Source organism: Oncorhynchus tshawytscha, linkage group LG16 (assembly GCF_018296145.1).
Source record: "Oncorhynchus tshawytscha isolate Ot180627B linkage group LG16, Otsh_v2.0, whole genome shotgun sequence".
NCBI classification, from domain to species: domain Eukaryota; kingdom Metazoa; phylum Chordata; class Actinopteri; order Salmoniformes; family Salmonidae; genus Oncorhynchus; species Oncorhynchus tshawytscha.
The window spans coordinates 45,780,971-45,798,807 of record NC_056444.1 but is presented as its reverse complement, the minus strand read 5'-3'; the positions used below and the strand labels follow the sequence as shown (position 1 = coordinate 45,798,807).

At 42.1% G+C, this 17,837-nt stretch overlaps 1 protein-coding gene across 2 annotated transcripts in view; it reads right to left on the bottom strand.

Annotated features, from left to right (window-relative positions):
* LOC112215166 (plexin-D1) overlaps positions 1-17,837 on the bottom strand; it is a 99,901-nt gene that overhangs the window by 48,803 nt on the left and 33,261 nt on the right. The window contains exons 8-12 of one of the 2 annotated variants that reach the window (XM_042299211.1): positions 10,301-10,400; positions 8,981-9,079; positions 6,770-6,862; positions 6,516-6,609; positions 5,617-5,774 (exon numbers count right to left, since the gene is read on the bottom strand). In XM_042299211.1, the coding sequence (XP_042155145.1) occupies positions 5,617-5,774; positions 6,516-6,609; positions 6,770-6,862; positions 8,981-9,079; positions 10,301-10,400 (544 nt within the window). The remainder of the gene's footprint in view (positions 1-5,616; positions 5,775-6,515; positions 6,610-6,769; positions 6,863-8,980; positions 9,080-10,300; positions 10,401-17,837) is intronic. The other variant, XM_042299212.1, reaches the window with a different exon arrangement.

Below are 17,837 nucleotides of genomic sequence, written 5' to 3'. Positions count from 1 at the left end.
TTTCCCTGCTGGGCCAGGCAAGGCAGGTTTAATCATCAGGAAGTGTTTAGGCCGACTGGGCCTCATGCGAACCGTACTTCCCGTCTGCAACTGCAGCACAGATAAAGGCAGCATTCAGTAGCGTTCAAAGTGGGTTTTAACGCAGCTCTTAACACAGCGACATAACCACAGAGGTTCAAAGTATCGGTACAAAAGAGCACGGTCACCCAGATGAATCCAAATCAACTGTTGAAACCATGTGTTCCCAATAATGAAGTTTAATGACCACAAAGAGGAGCTCTGCAACCAAATAAACTTGACCCATGTGGTTGAAGTGTGGTCACATCTTGTAATGTAGTTGTGTATTGCTCAATTCTATTCCTGTGGGTGACCGCGTAGAGAGCTCAAACATTAGTACAAATATTATGCACAGAATTCTCTCTCTCTCTCTCTCTCTCTCTAGACAGACAGACAGACAGACAGACAGAAAGTGTTCCCATGCCCTCTGTCATCCCTCCAGATCAATTGTGTTGTTCCTCCATAAGGGCCAGTGTCTTAAGTGGTGTGACTGTGCTGTGGAGTCAGCCAGTCAGTGAGTAGTACAGTATATAGTGTGTTATTTCAGATTGACTTGGTTTAATGAGGCTCTGTAAAAATACTTCCCCTTCCAAAATAAACCTTCATCACGAGACAAATCAAATGTATTTATATAGCCCTTCTTACATCAGCTGATATCTCAAAGTGCTGTACAGAACCCAGCCTAAAACCCCAAACAGCAAGCAATGCAGGTGTATAAGCACCTGCAGAGGAAAGGCAGGGCACAGTGCCCACCCGCAGCACACCATGTGACAGGTCAAGTGACATTTCCTGTTCTAAATGTGGGCCTAAGTCAATAATGAGCGGATGGACAATTGTGTGCACAGTGGTTCTTCCATGACTGTTTGTGGTAGATGGTGGCATTCTGTCATCGCACTATACTATCACAAGCGGGGGTTAGAACGCTGATCTATCGGTAGTTTAGTTTAGTTTATTAATTCGACCATTTTAAAAAACAAGCACACATAAAACTTGAAAAAGCCATAGATGCACATGAGTAAAATCATGGAGGATAACACAAAGTCTGGGACCTATTTCCATTGTGATCCTCTTGAGATAAGATGGCTAGGCAAGATCGAATGAAGTTAAACACAGTATTGCAGTGAAATAATAAAACATAAAACAAAGAAGAAGAACATCTATCTCATCATTGCAGTTACATCATAGAGGTTATTCATATGGGCACATCAAACATATTTTTACTTTATTTTTAAAGCTGCCCAGAGAGTACGTCGTTTTTATGGGCAGAGGCAACTCATTCCATTCTGAGGCTCCAGTATACAAGAAAGTACCTTTCCCAGCATTAGAGGTCAACTGATTAATTGGCATGGCCGATTGCAAGTTTTCATAATAATCGGTAATAGGCATTTTTAGATGCCGTTTATAGCCGATTTCATTGCATTCCACGAGGAAACTGCGCGGCAGGCTGACCACCTGTTACGCGAGTGCAGCAAGGAGACAAGGTGAGTTGCTAGCTAGCATTAAACTTATCTTATAAAAAACAATCAATCTTCACAATCATCCGTTACCGTCAATATTACTCACCAACGAGTAATATTAGATGAGGTACGATCACGAATATCCTACCAACGGGGCATCAAAAACTGTAATATCTTATGTTTCACGGAATCGTGGCTGAATGATGACATGGATATTCAGCTAGAGGGATATACGCTGCACCGGCATGATAGAACAGCACACTCGGTAAGATGAGGGGGGGTGGTCTGTGCATATTTGTAAACAACAGCTGGGGTACGAAATCCGATTTTGCTCGCCTGAAGTAGAGTATCTTGTGATAAAATACAGACCACACCATTTGCCTAGAGAGTTTTCAGCTACACTTTTCGTGGCTGTTTATTTACAACCACAGACAGATGCTGGCACAAAAACCGCACTCAGTCAGCTGTATAAGGAAATAAGCAAACAGGAAAACGCTCACCCAGAGGCGGTGCTTCTAGTGGCCGGAGACTTCAATGCAGGGAAACTGAAATCAGTTCTACTAAATTTCTATTAACATGTTAAATGTGAAACCAGAGGGAATTTGTTTTATAGATCACCTGTACTCCACACACAGAGACGCCTACAAAGCTCTCCCTCGCCCTCCATTTGTTAAATCCAACCACAATTCTATCCTCCTGATTCCTGCTTACAAGCAAAAATTAAAGCAGGGAGCACCAGTGACTCGGTCTATAAAAAAGTGATCAGATGAAGCAGGGCTATTTTGCTATCACAGTGGAACATGTTCTGGGTTTCTTCCGATGGCATTGAGGAGTACACCACATCAGTCAGTGGCTTTATCAATAAATGCATCAATGACATCGTCCCCAAGTGATTGTACGTACATATCCCAACAAGAAGCCATGGATTACAGGCAACATTCGCACTGAGCTAAAGGGTAGAGCTGCCGTTTGCAAGGTGCAGGACTCGGAAGCTTATGAGAAATCCTGCTAAACCCTCCGACGAACCATCAAACAGGAAAGCGTCAATACAGGGCTAAGATTGAATCGTACTACACCGGCTACGACGCTCGTCTTATGTGGCAGGGATTGCAAACTATTACAGACTACAAAGGAAGCACAGCCGCGAGCTGCCCAGTAACACGTGCCTACCAGAGGAGCTTAATCACTTCTACGCTCGCGTTGAGGCAAGCAACACTGAGGTATGCATGAGAGAATCTGCTGTTCCCGATGACTGTGTGATCACGCTTTCTGTAGCCGACGTAAGTAAGATCTATAAAACAGGTCAACATTCACAGGGCTGCGGGCCCAGACGGATTACCAGGATGTGTGCTCCGGGCATGTGTTGACCAACTGGCAGGTGTCTTCACTGACATTTTCAACATGTCCCTGATTGAGTCTCTATTACCAACATGTTTCGAGCAAACCACCATAGTCCCTGTGCCCAAGAACACGAAGGCAACCTGCCTAAATAACTACAGACCTGTAGCAGTCACGTCCGTAGACATGAAGTGCTTTGAAAGGCTGGTAATGGCTCAAATCAACATCATTATCCCAGAAACCCTAAACCCACTCCAATTTGCATACCTCCCAAACAGATCCACAGTTGATGCAATCTCTATTGCACTCCACACTGCCTTTTCCCACTTGGACAAAAGGAACACCTACGTGAGGATGCTAATCATTGACTACAGCTCAGCGTTCAACACCATAGTACCCTCAAATCTCATCACCTAAGCTAAGAATCCTGGGACTAAACAGCTCCCTCTGCAACTGGATCCTGGACTTCCTGACGGGCCGCCTCCAGGTGGTGAGGGTAGGTAGCAACACATCTGCCACGCTGATCCTCAACACTGGGGCCCTCAGGGGTGCGTGCTCAGTCCCCTCCTGTACTCCCTGTTCACTCACAACTGCATGGCCAGGCACAACTCCAACACTATCATTAAGTTTGCAGACGACACTACAGTGATATGCCTGATCACCGACAACAACGAGGCAGCCTACAGGGAGGAGGTCAGAGACCTATCCGGGTGGTGCCAGAATAACAACCTATCCCTCAACATAACCAAGCCTAAGGAGATTATTGTGGACTACAGGAAAAGGATGACCGAGCAGTTTTTACACCCAACCCATAAGACTCCTGAACAGGTAATCAAATGGCTCCCCGGACTATTTGCATTGTGGGCCCCCCCAAACCCGTCTTTTACTCTGCTGCTACTCTCTGTTTATCATATATGCATAGTCACTTTAACTATACATACATGCACATACTACCTCAATTAGCCCGACCAACCAGTGCCCTTGCACATTGGCTAACCGGGCTATCTGCATTGTGTCCCGCCATCCACCACTCGCCAACCCCCTTTTACGCTACTGCTACTCTCTGTTGATCATGCCTGTATATAGCCTCGCTGCTGTTATAGCCTCGCTACTGTATATAGCCTCGCTACTGTTATTTTTCACTGTCTTTTTACTGTTGTTTTTATTTATTTTACTTACCTATTGTTCACATAATACTTAATTATTTTTTTAAAATTTGCACTGGTTAGAGCCTGTAAGTAAGCATTTCACTGTAAGGCACATGTGACAAATACACTTTGATTTGATTTGATTTCCCATCAGGGAATCATTACAGTAGCCTAAACTGTGGCAATTAATGGAGTTGTTTTCTGAGAGTCTCTCCTCTGGCACTAGAGTCCTGCATCCGGCAACAACAACAAAAACGGTCAGTGGTTCTAGAGTTAAGAGAGAACTTGGGGAAATACAATGCGGGAATTTCACTTGACGTGTGAACTGATGATTTTCGAAAAATAGGCATGGTGGGCTTTTGGTTTCTCTCCCTCTAAAAATCGTAATAAATAATTCTATAGAACAAACTGTCTTTATTTACAAATTAGTAAGAATGTCTCACCCCATGTTCAAGAATGGACTTTTCCCCTTTATTCAGATTACAATCGCTCACTTTCGATCATTTGAAATGAAATCTTCTCCAAAATATCATATTTTTTTACCAAGTTAATCTGCTCATATTGTGTGTGTTCAATTATTTGTGACATTGTGACATTTAAATCATATTGAAGATAGAAGCCTCCTCTTAATGAGTTCCGAGAGCCAATCTGTTATCCAACGATTAGTTTAATAGCCCGGTAGGTGTGAAAATCCCTCCCAATTTGCAATTTATTTTATGCTTAAGTACTCTAAAGTTTTACAGAGTAACTGCTCATCAACATCTTTATGCTTTCATTCATAAAATAACAATAAAAAACTTTCAAAATGCAGATGTTTATTTCAGCTACAGAACAGTACACCCCAGCTCCATGACCACGGGTAAAACCTTGCTCAGATGATAAGATCAATGTATTTGTTGCAATGTTGTATCATCAGTTTCTCAAGCCAAAACGTCTTGATGGCCTTCACCAGTTCATCTTTGTTTGTAGGTTTAGCAGAGATCCGGATTAATTTTTCAGAATAAAGTAGGCTAATGAAGGCAATAAATTGTTGCTTACTGGAACACCCAAAGTCATCCAATTGTTATAATAGGATTTGAAGCAACAGCCTAACCCCATGTGGGGAAGCATGGGACTAGTCTTGATAAATCAATGCAGATTTTATTTTCACAAAATCTCAATTTGGGTATTGGTTAGCCTACAATTAGGGGGTGGAAATGTTAGGATCATTTTGCTCTTGGTCAGCCTACTCCCGACCCGTCACGTTGTACAGCGCCATATTGTCCTAACGGAAACCCTCAGGGTTTTGTTTTTCGTTTTTCTTGGAATAGAAACACCATAATCCAATTAATAATCCAATTAATTAAGATACATTTCTTAAAATCAATCCCATATACTATGTTTTTACAAAAAAAGCCAATATTAAAAACTGTCAAATGCTTCCCAAAGATGCCCTCTGGTGGTCAAACTAGCACTAACTAGCACTTAAATAAAGTACCATAGAATTCTGCGGCAGCCCGCAAGGTGTGCTGCAGTATGACACAACTTTAAAGGTTGAACCACTATACACTAGAGTATAGGTTCAGTCTTATGGATCTCGCGGATGGGACATGATGTGTGTGTGTGTGTATTCCTACCTTGGTGATCTCGGGGTCAGGACACTGGCTATTCATATACTGGCAGTCATTCCTGGGTCTACAGCTGTTGTCACACCAGCCACACAGATGTCCCAGGTTCTCACGTCCCCAACACTGAGAACAGTCCCCATTGCCCACCCCACAGTTATACACCTCCACTGAGAGTGAAAGAGGGGGAGGGAGAGGGAGAGAGCTTTATTATTACAATACAGCATGCTAGCAACATACAGGCTACATCACGTAACCGTATGGGCTGAATATATTATACTGAGCCTATGTCAGATGCTTTGGATAAAAAATATTCAACATAATAGAAATAAACCCAGAAAAACTGAGAAAGACATATGAACAGAAAGAAAGAGAAACAGATGAGCATGCCTATGTTCCAGCACCTCCCATAGAGAAATCATGTGCGCTTGTGTGTGTGTTTTGATGACTGAGCACGGTATGAAGCATCAATCTTGTAATAAAGTATGCCTTTTTTCTGGCTGTGGGCCAGGGCTGTTCTTCTGCTCTAAGGGCTCACATGGTAAACACATGGCCTGTTAACTTTGAGAATATACTGGCATCTGGGAGTGGGCGTGTGTGTGTGTGTGTGTGTGTGTGTGTGTGTGTGTGTGTGTGTGGTTTTACTATCCTTGAGGGTAACAGAAGTCCTTGCAAAGATAGCAAAACATGGATAATTCGGGTCCCCACAAGGAAAGAGGCTATTTTAGGGGTTTTGAATAGGGTTAAGTTTAGAATAAGTGTTAGGTTTAGGAGATAGGGTTAGGTTCAGGGTTAGGGCTTTGGTGTTAGGGTTAAGTTTAGGGAAAATAAGATTGTGAATGGGAATAAATGTTTTGATCCGCACAAGGATATTAAGACAAATGTGTGTGTGTGCGTGCATGCGCTCATACCTGTCATGGGTTTAGGGCTGTCGATGTATTTGTCCAGGTGTCCCTTTCTACGCAGATTGAGCTGAAACACCTGACTCTTCTCCACAGTGGTTAGCTATATGGTAAGAGAGACACGCCCGCTGATCGGCCATTTCACCATACACTACCAGTAAGCATGGCTTTGGCCATACACTAAACAGCTTATTTCTTATTGGCCCTTTACAAAGATTGTGTTGCGTGACAGCTACTCTTGGAACATTATTGGTTGTACTCACCGTCACTCCACTGCACTTGACCCCTGAGCTGTCCTCCAGCCATCGGGAATCATACCGCTGCTCGTTCCCAAAGTCACACTCTAGCTCCTCCCCCTAAGGAACAAAACAATACAGCCATGTCGTCATGGCAATGACATTTCATTTATAAACCAATCAGAGGGGAGGCACAGTCTGACATCACCCAGGGAAACAGGGTTTACAGGGACACATTTTGGGATACTGTATATTACCTTTACACATCTTGTTATGTCTTTACTTTCCTCATCCTAGCTAGTCCTGTAGCTTAGATGCCAATCTGTTTCTGCTTCAGCCAACTGCTTTGGAAATGTCATGCCAAACATTGGCAAGAGAACATTGGCAAGAAAGCGACAAGTTAGCTAAAGTAATAGCCTGGCATCCAGAAAACTCCATATTTTCACAATAGTTTGTTTTGGAGCTACAAATAGTGTATCTTTATTCAGTGTGCACTTCTTCTAGTTCCATTATCAGCATGGTGGCTGTTTCGTTTAGTTGAGCTAACATACCTATTAGTCGATCAGGGCTAATGTTAATTGGTTCATGAATGTACATGCACTATGTAGGGAATAGAGTGTCATATGAGAAACAATAACAAGGACCTGGCTGGGAGAGAACTCTGTCCTGAATAGTTGGTAACCATTGACAACCCTGGGAGGGGAGGAATGCAAAACATCTAAATAGCCCAGGATAATTGTCCCTGCCAAGCAGAATTTAGAATCCATTAATAATTCATCATATTCATCAACATCTGGACGGTAAAAGTCCCCTACCTCAGCAACTCATCTGGGATGCAGAGGGGTTTACTATGAATTCACATTTCAGCCAAAACATCAGGAGATATGACCACACATTTTGTGTGTAATAGTGTACACGTCAGGAAGAGAAGTGCAGTCAATCTACTCAAAGTGCTTGTAGTCAGTCATAAGGTATGTATGAACAGTTACATATGGATTGATTTAACATGTTATAATAGGCCAGAATAAGTCACTCGGTCTCCCGAGTGGCACAGCAGTGTAAGGCACTGCATCTCAGTGCAAGAGGCTTCACTACAGTGCCTGGTTCGAATCCAGGATGTATCACATCTGGCCATGATTGGGAGTCCCATAGGGCGGCGCACAATTGGCCCAGCGTCATCCGTGTTTGGCTGGGGTAGGCAGTCATTGTAAATAAGAATTTGTTCTTAACTGACTTGCTAAATGAAGGCAAAAAGTATATATTTCAAAAAAGTATATGACTGTGATGCTTTGAACTGTAAAACATTTACCCTTTCACATTACATTGTTTATGTTCCTTCTGCTTTCGACTACGTTTCCCTGATTCATAAAGATCTTCTCTGAATAGTCATTGCGTTCTTTGCCCCAGATCGACTATATGCCAATTTGAGGCATAGAGCCATGTTTAAACAAGCTAAATAATAGCAAGGATTGCCAGGTCAAGCTAGTCTTCCCACTGTAGTATGAGACCTCCTTTTCTATACTTTACAACACATATACATCTGACTCACAGCAAAGCTGATGACATTGTTCAAATAACTGAAATGAAATAATAACAGCTATCAAAGGTTGATTATATCTATGCCAATAAACTGTGTGTGTGTGTGCATGTGTGTGTTTTTGTGGGTATATGTGACTAACTGTCTGTCGCCATAGAAACCCAGTCAGAGAGTGTGTGAAAGGGCACAGGGTTATGGTTATGACTGACCAGACTTGGCAACTAGTCAGAGATGGAATGTCACAAGCTAACAGAGTCAGACCCTCATCACTTTTTTCCTCCAATAAATTGAGGTTAGGATTTGGGATATACAGACTGATCTGAGATCAGTGTCTGAAGGTAAAAAGTGTCTAAAAGTGAAAAGATAGGGCAAATAGTACTAAAGATTGCTATGTGTTCTTTGAATGTCTCCATATGTCTGTGAATGCCTGTATATCTACTGGGAGATAAGATATCAGAGAACCTGGTGGGAACAGACAGCTAAAAGGTGTTTCAAATAAGTGAGGAGATAAAGCCATTCATCATTCTGATTCTAACCTGTTCATTGCAGTCACTGCAGATGTCTCAGCTCATTCCCAAAGAGCAACCACTGAGGGGTTCACTATCATTCCCACGAATCTCCCTCTAAGAGCCTGAATCACTTCACTCCTATCTTGTACCACATTTAGTATAGTATCTAACAGGGGCTACTGTATATTGTACCTGTACCACGTTGTCTAGGAACAGGGTGAAGTTCTGGGTCATCCCCGAGGGCGAAGGTGCAACATTCTCTGCCACAAGACTTGGACAGAAAGTAGCATTCTGGGGGACAGGAAGTGACACACACTCAGGGGTTAAAGAAAACAATGGTTCCCCTGCAGACATCCGCTTCCAAAAATACCTGTCCTGTTTATGTTGCTGGGAGGAAGGAGGAGGAAATGAGAGGGTGAAGCTCTGCTCTGCTCAGAGTGAAACAACAGCCTAAAATGGACGGGTGGTGAGGGATTAGAAAAACAGGCCCACCGGAAGGCAAAGATGGCGGAATAATGGCAGGATGGGGCTCAACACAGAAAACCAGACTTAAAAAATGTTATGTCCAGCTAACAGACTAACAGAGCCAAGCTCACTCTGACTCACCTAACCACACGCCTTCAGAGTACACCAGTTTCTATGGACTCAATCAGACTGTGTGTGGGGATCCAAACAGTGGCAGGGCAACTTTGCTTCTCTAACACCAACGGCAGTATGAGAGAGGGGTGGCTGGCTGTACCACAGCAGTGATGCTGTCAGAACCTAGGTATGCTCAGAGGAGGTGAATAGTGTGTCTAAGGGGTTGTGATAGCTTCAATGAACATAACGAGCATTTCCTGCCGTGACATAACAATACTTAAAGGGATAACTGTTCTCACAACAATTAAAGTTTGACTGAGATTTTTATATCTCAAAAGAGGTTTTATATTGAGATCAGTCCTCCATGCCAGATTTGGACCATTTTAAAAACATCATTACTAACAAACAATTTCAGATGAAAGCAGCTCCCACTCTGGCACCATACACACTAACTATACACCAGGGCACCATTATACAGCACTGTACAGTAGACAGGAAAAACGGTGAAACAGTGAGCCTATTCTTCACTCTGGTTACAGAGGGCCTATCAAAAGCCACCACCATGAAGAACTGGGAGAGAGAGCCCTGAGAAGGTCAGAGAGGCTTTAACATGGCCCATTATCTCATTAGGAGTCTGTTAACCATGTCTCCCTGTGTTTTATGGGCTGTTTCAAAAATGGCTGACAACAGTAAGACAGCTTTAACCTGGTATGACTGGCCGGAATGTTACATGAGGCCAAATCAGAATGGACTGAGATCATCATAGGAGCTTCTGATTGGTTGCCATTGATCTAGGGTTTAATTTGACATTTTCCCCGCTAATGTTTAAGGTTAGGACTAGTGGAGAATGGATCTTCGATCTGTAACTAATAGAGCTACTTCTAAACTAGCCAGTGATTCTGACTGGAGTGGTTTAACAGAGGGCTAACTCACCTCTAGCAGGCTATGTTTGGAGTCGTCTTTAGAGGAGAGGCAAGAGTGGCTGTCCTGGTCCCAGTAACACCTCCACCTGGTGCTCAGACAGCTGATACATCTGACACACAGGAGAACACACATAAATAAAGGTTAGACCAGCGTTTCCCAAACTCAGTCCTCCGGACCCCAAGGGGTGCACGTTTTGTTTTTTGCCCTAGCACAACACAGCTGATTCAAATAATCAACTAATCATCCAGATTTTATTATTTGAATCTGCTGGCCAAACACACACACGTGAGACCTGGAACCTTTAGTAAACACAGTGGACGAAGCCACATGCAAGGTCAAACAGGGTTACACTGGCTACGAGAAAAGATAACATCGAGTTCCACTATTCACGAGGAGCTCTGTAAAGGCAGGAATCACTGACAGAGCTGTGTGCATGCGTGTGTGTGTTTTCCCAGATAGCAGCCCAAATAAGAACACCTCCACTGTGTGTCACACTATTGCCTGTGGGTGGAAGACAGATGTCTCCACACCAGGAGTGATAGCGCCTTCAGTGATACCCTGTCTGTCTCGTAACAACCATGGGAGAAGGGGTGCCAGCTTGCCATTTAAGAGAGCGGAGATGAAGGGGTTTGCAGGAACGTGATTTGCTGGGTGTGTGTGGGGGAGGGTGATTAGAAGCGGACGACCCACTCCAGGGACTCTTATCAGGCAGCTTTTTTGTTTTAGCTAAATTACTCTCACTCACAAACACATACACAGAAACACACACCCCCGCTCTCCCTCTCTCACACTGCTCATCATATAGAGTCATCCTGAAAACCCACCCCTGACCCTCACACACTGAACACACAGATGAGCTCTTACTCTCAGGTCTCTCAGTGAGCACTGTGGTTCAACACACACTCTTAGTCTCTGTCAAGGAGAAAGCTGTTAGGGAGAATCAGGGGCTCAACTTTCACGGAGGACGGGGACATTTTTATTTTTGTTTCCCCCCAGTTTTATCATTGCACTGTGATACAAAAAAAGTGGCAATGGTGTGCTTTAGGACCACAGATCATGCGGACAAGTGAGTGACCAGCACAGTGCTACTGTCTGCAGCGGCTCTCTTTGTGTGTTGCCCCTTTTTTTCAGAGTTGTAAAGGCAAGCAGAGCAGAAACGGGTTACTCTTTATTTGACTGGTGTAGCTGTCGAGGTATCTGTTGATTAGACTAAAAGGAAAAAAATATTTATTACCAGTGCTGAGCTAGTAGTGTAACTAACATGTAACGTTAGCTAATGTTCAATCCCCTCTCGACTGAAGTTCTGTCTGAAGAGAATGAACTAGCAAGTAGCTACCACAGCCGGTTCAGCTCTAGCCTCTAGCTATCTGTCAGATAGCAATAGCTAACAGCTGTTGTGTGTATGGAAATGTTTTTGTCCCGTTTCAACAGAAGTAAATTAACTTGGCTAGTTTTCGGGCAGTACCATAAGAGCTAGCCAAAAGTTGGCTAACATTAGCTAGCTTGCTGACTAACTTTGTATTATTTTTGCCTCAATCACACGAGACCTGAGTCAAACAATGAAACCAGTGGCCAAAGAATTGAAGACGAATATCCTGACGTTTTTTGACAGCGCAATGTGAGTTTTTATTAGAGTCAGTATAGCAATGTAACGTTATTGATCTGTCAGTTTCCTTAGCTCTACAGGCTACTCTGTCATGGTGCACAGTCAGTACACAGCACAATATTGATGAAGATGAATGGATACAGATATGTTTGAATGCCCAGTCATGTTCATATCATCTCAGACATAAATTACTGCACTTTAAGATCATCCATAGAGCATCCTATATGCCAGTGAAACTGAATATCATGCCCTCAGAAATGTAATTAGTCTGCTGGAAGTGTAAAACACAAAAGGGGACATATTTGCATATGTTATGATCTTGTGAAGGCTGGCTGAATTCTGGCAAAGAGTGTGATTTGATTTATTAGATTCACTAGATTTGATTTATTTATTTTACCTCAGCAGGTCTACAGATTCTTCTCCCTGTTTTTGTTTGCTTGGAAATGTTAATACTTGAGACTGTTATAAGAAGAAACTATGTAACCTAGCATTTATAGTGGCTAAGAAATGCATTGCCATTAATTGGAAGGTTGGTTATCCTACCACAACTTCAGACTGCATGGCAGAAATGTCAAATTGTGTATCAATATATTTGATTTATTACCAGATTAAGGGTATACTGTGCAACTTTCATAAGGTCTGGGTGCCTGTTTGACAGAAGGGGTCTGTATTGAAAACGTTCAATTATTTTTGTCGTACAGTCGCAAATAAAACAATTATTTTCATGGCACACGAGACGCCTGTGTGATTTGGCCTGTCTCAGTGGACTAATCCATTGAGGAGGCCCAGTGGTGTAAAGTACTTTAAAGTAAAACATACTTTAAAGTAGCCTACTACTTAAGTAATTTTTTGGGGTGTATCTGTACTTTACTTTGCTATTTATAGTTTTGACAACTTTTACTTTTACTCTACTAAATTCCTAAAGAAAATAATGTACTTTTTACACCATATACATTTTCCCTGACACCCAAAAGTACTTGTTACATTTTAAATGCCTGAGGGCACAGTGTGTTGTGAAATCTGTGAATGTATTATAATGTTTTTAAAATGGTATAAACTGCCTTAATTTTGCAGGACCCCAGGAACGGGGATTCATAATAAATACAAATACAAATGCTTAGCAAGACAGGAAAATGGTCCAATTCACGCATTTATCAAGAGAACATCCTTGGTCATCCCTGAACATCCCTGCCTCTGATCTGGCAGACTCACTAAACATAAATGCTTTGTTGGTAAATTATTGCCGGAGTGTGCTGCCGGAAATCCGTTAAAAAAACGCTTTAAAAAAATTATAAGCAATTTCAAATGATTTATACTTTTACTATTGATAATTAAGTGTATTTAAAACTAAATGCATTTAGACTTTTACTCAAATAGTATTTTACTGGGTGACCTTCACTTTTACTTCAGTTATTTTCTATTAAGGTATCTTTACTTTTACTCAAGTATGACAATTGGGTACTTTTTCCACCACTGAGGAGGCCGTGTGGATGCCAAGAATATGGGGATTGTGGCTCAGATGCACAAGGCACATCACCAGAATGTGCTCTCTCCCGCCATTTTGTGGGTATTCATTGTTTCATAACTTTTTTTATTTCATTTTTTTATTTCACCTTTATTTAACCAGGTAGGCAAGTTGAGAACAAGTTCTCATTTGCAACTGCGACCTGGTCAAGATAAAGCAAAGCAGTTCGACACATACAACACAGAGTTACACATGGAGTAAACAAACATACAGTCAATAATACAGTTGGGGAAAAAAGTCTATATACAGTATGTGCAAATGAGGTAGGATAAGGGAGGTAAAGGCAATAAATAGGCCATGGTAGTGAAGTAATTACAATATAGCAATTAAACTCTACAATGGTAGATGTGCAGAAGATTAATGTGCAAGTAGAGATACTGGAGTGCAAAGGAGCAAGATAATTAAATAAATACAGTTTGGGGATGAGGTAGATGGATGGGCTATGCACAGGTGCAGTGATCTGTGAGCTGCTCTGACAGCTGGTGCTTAAAGCTAGTGAGGGAGATATGAGTCTCCAGCTTCAGTGATTTTTGCAGTTCTTTCCAGTCATTGGCAGCAGAGAACTGGAAGGAAAGGCGGCCAAAGGAAGAATTAGCATTGGGAATGACCAGTGAGATATGCCTGCTGGAGCGCGTGATGCTATGGTGACCAGTGAGCTGAGATAAGGCGGGGCTTTACCTAGCAGAGACTTGTAGATGACCTGGAGCCAGTGGGTGTGGCGACGAGTATGAAGCGAGGGCCAGCCAACGAGAGCGTACAGGTAGCAGTGGTGGGTAGTATATGGGGCTTTGGTGATGGCACTGTGATAGACTCTACTCAACAAATTGGATGCAGTGTTGGAGGCTATTTTGTAAATGACATCGCCGAAGTCGAAGATCGGTAGAATGGTCAGTTTTACGAGGGTATGTTTGGCAGCATGAGTGAAGGATGCTGAGTTGCAAAATAGGAAGCTAATTCTAGATTTCATTTTGGATTTGAGATGCTTAATGTGAGTCTGGAAGGAGAGTTTATAGTCGAACAAGACACCTAGGTATTTGTAGTTATCCACATATCCTAAGTCAGAACCGTCCAGAGTAGTGATGCTGGACAGGCGGGCAGGTGCGGGCATCGATCGGTTGAAGAGCATGCATTTAGTTTTACTTGCATTTAAGAGCAGTTGGAGGCCACGGAAGGAGAGTTGTATGGCATTGAAGCTTGTCTGGGGGTTAGTTAACACAGTGTCCAAAGAAGGGCCAGAGGTATACATAATGGTGTCGTCTGCTTAGAGGTGGATCAGAGAATCACCAGCAGCAAGAGCGACATCATTGATGTATACAGAGAAGAGAGTCGGCCCGAGAATTGAACCCTGTGGCACCCCCATAGAGACTGCCAGAGGTCCGGACAACAGGCCTCCGATTTGACACACTGAACTCTATCAGAGAAGTAGTTGGTGAACCAGGCGAGGCAATAATTTGAGAAACCAAGGATATTAAGTCTGTCGATATTAATATGGTGATTGACAGAGTCGAATGCCTTGGCCAGGTATGGGGAGAAGGTACGGGAGATTCGAAATGGTTGGTAATATTTGTTAACTTGGCTTTCGAAAACCTCAGAAAGGCAGGGTAGGATAGATATAGGTCTGTTGCAGTTTGGGTCTAGAGTGTCTCCCCCTTTGAAGAGGGAGATGACCGCGGCATCTTTCCAATCTTTGGGAATCTCAGACGATATGAAAGAGAGGTTGAACAGGCTAGTAATAGGGGTTGCAACAATTTCGGCAGATCATTTTAGAAAGAGAGGATCCAGATTATCTAGCCCAGTTTATTTGTAGGGGTCCAGATTTTGCAGCTCTTTCTGAACATCAGCTATCTGGATTTGGGTGAAGGAGAAATGGGGAGGCTTGGGTGAGGTGCTGTGGGGGGTGGAGGGCTGTTGATCGGGGTAGCGGTAGCCAGGTGGAAAGCATGGCCAGCCGTAAAAAAAAGCTTATTGAAATTCTCAATCATAGTGGATTTATCGGTGGTGACAGTGTTTCCTATCCTCAGTGCAGTGGGCAGCTGGGAGGAGGTGCTCTTATTCTCCATGGACTACAGTGTCCCAGAACTTTTTTGAGTTTGTGCTACAGCATGCAAATTTCTGCTTGAAATTGTTCTTCATTGTTTGCTGTGTCTATTAATTCCCCGTTACATACATCACCAGCAATAGTTTACATTTACTGTTAATTCCCATAATGTCTAATCTGCAATGTGTGTTTGGTTATGGTAATTTTGGACATGTGTTTTGCAGAACTCACAATCTATGCTACAATTGTAAGAAACAAGTTTTTGTTTATTTCATTCCATTTATGAGTTTTGTCAATTTAGTCATTGTCTTTTGCTGAAAAACTCCTGTCAACTCCTGTTAAGGTCATGAACCTGATTACGCATATCTAAGTAGGACTAGGCTACCTGGCCTGCATGCTAATGTAGGCCTATAAATGTTTCAATTGGGGATGTATGATAGTATTTCTGATTGTCTTAACTCAGAAGCTGTGCAGCTTCTCAAAGTATTTTTTCTTCACCTCAAACAGGAAGTAAACAAAGTCAGATTTTTAGAATCAATTGAGAATGACAATAGTTCCTCAAAGTACTTGAACAATATTTCCAGCTCTCTCCCTTGAGAGACTACTCGGCATTAAAGGGAAAAAAGTAATGCTCTGATCCAGTGGAAACGTCATAAAATACCTGATTACTTCTTAAGCCTTGCACAAGTAGCCTACAGCTGTGTCTGTCCCGAGCTCATTGGCGCGGGAAACTCTTACTGCCCAAAAAGTTTTATACAATGTTTAAAGATTTCTAGTGCGAGTTTTGGGTAGACCCAGTTGATAGTTTTATAAAATGTTTCAGACAGGCCCTGAATAGCCAATATGATTTATCAGATATTTATTGTTATTAGGATATTTTATACCTGCAGGCTGCAATGCTTTTATGTGTTGGCTTTATGTAGATTATTATTACATAGTGGGCAATGGCAATATAAATTTAGATTTGTATTATTTTCATTTAGATATAGAATGTAGATTAACCACAGACAATGATTTTGAGATACAACAACTATTATAAGTTAAATAAAACTGTTCCATGAAAATGTGCATATGAAATCATAACAGGCACGCAGATTGGTAGAAATGGTAAGATAAATTGGCACTACAAATGGAAAAGGTTGCTGACACGTGTAGCCTATTACTGGCAACTTCAGGAACATAATGGTAGAATCTGCGAAGCAGCGGAAGAAGGAGGGTCGGGAACTTTTTTTTCTTCTTCTGGTTAGGCTATCTTGATCTCTGGCTCCCTCTTGAGTAATTTGTCATTGTTGATTGTCTTCATTATTTAATCAAACAGTGTGCTTAAAGCATCAGACAAGTTCAGTAAACCTACATATAGTTGTTTTTATAAAAACACATAGGGTGTGTCTATATAGGCTAAGGAAAACTACATGTTTTAAAATGTTGATCAATCGATTGGTCAAAAAAAAAAAGACTACTCTTCGTGGACCAAGATTTTTTTTTCAGGGACAGCCCGAGTAGAAATGTGGTAAATGCGCTTTAGATGACCCAAAAATTCTGAGGGAGAACCCCCCGCACTTCTAAAACTAAAGTTGCGCCCCTGGGGAGAATATACAGTTGAAGTCAGAAGTTTACATACACTTAGGTTGTAGTCCTTAAAACTACTTTTAACCTCTCAACAAATTTCTTGTTAACAAACTATAGTTTTGTGCATGACACAAGTAATCTTTCCAACAATTGTTTACAGACAGATTATTTCACTTATAATTCACTGTATCACAATTCTAGTGGGTCAGAACTTTACATACACTAAGTTGACTGTGCCTTTAAACGGCTTGGGAAATTTCAGAAAATGATGTCATGGCTTTAAAAGCTTCTGATAGGCTAATTGACATCATTTGAGTCAATTGGGGGGTGTGCCTGTGGATGTATTTCAAGGCCTACCTACAGTGCCTCTATGCTTGACATCATGGTAAAATCAAAAGAAATCAGCCAAGACCTCAGAAAAAGAATTGTAGACCTCCACAAGTCTGGTTCATCCTTGGGAGCAATTTCCAAACGCCTAAAGGTACCACGTTCATCTGTTTAAACAAAAGTATGCAAGTATAAACACCATGGGACGATGCAGCAGTCATACCACTCAGGAAGGAGAAGCGTTCTGTCTCCTAGAGATGAACGTACTTTGGTGAGAAATGTGTAAATCAATACCAGAACAACAGCAAAGGACCTTGTGAAGATGCTGGAGGAAACAGGTACAAAAGTATCTATATCCATAGTAAAATGAGTCCTATATTGACATAACCTGGGACTGGTGCACTTCACAAAATAGAAGGCAACATGAGGAATGAAAATGATGTGGATACATTGAAGCAACATCTCAAGACATCAGTCAGGA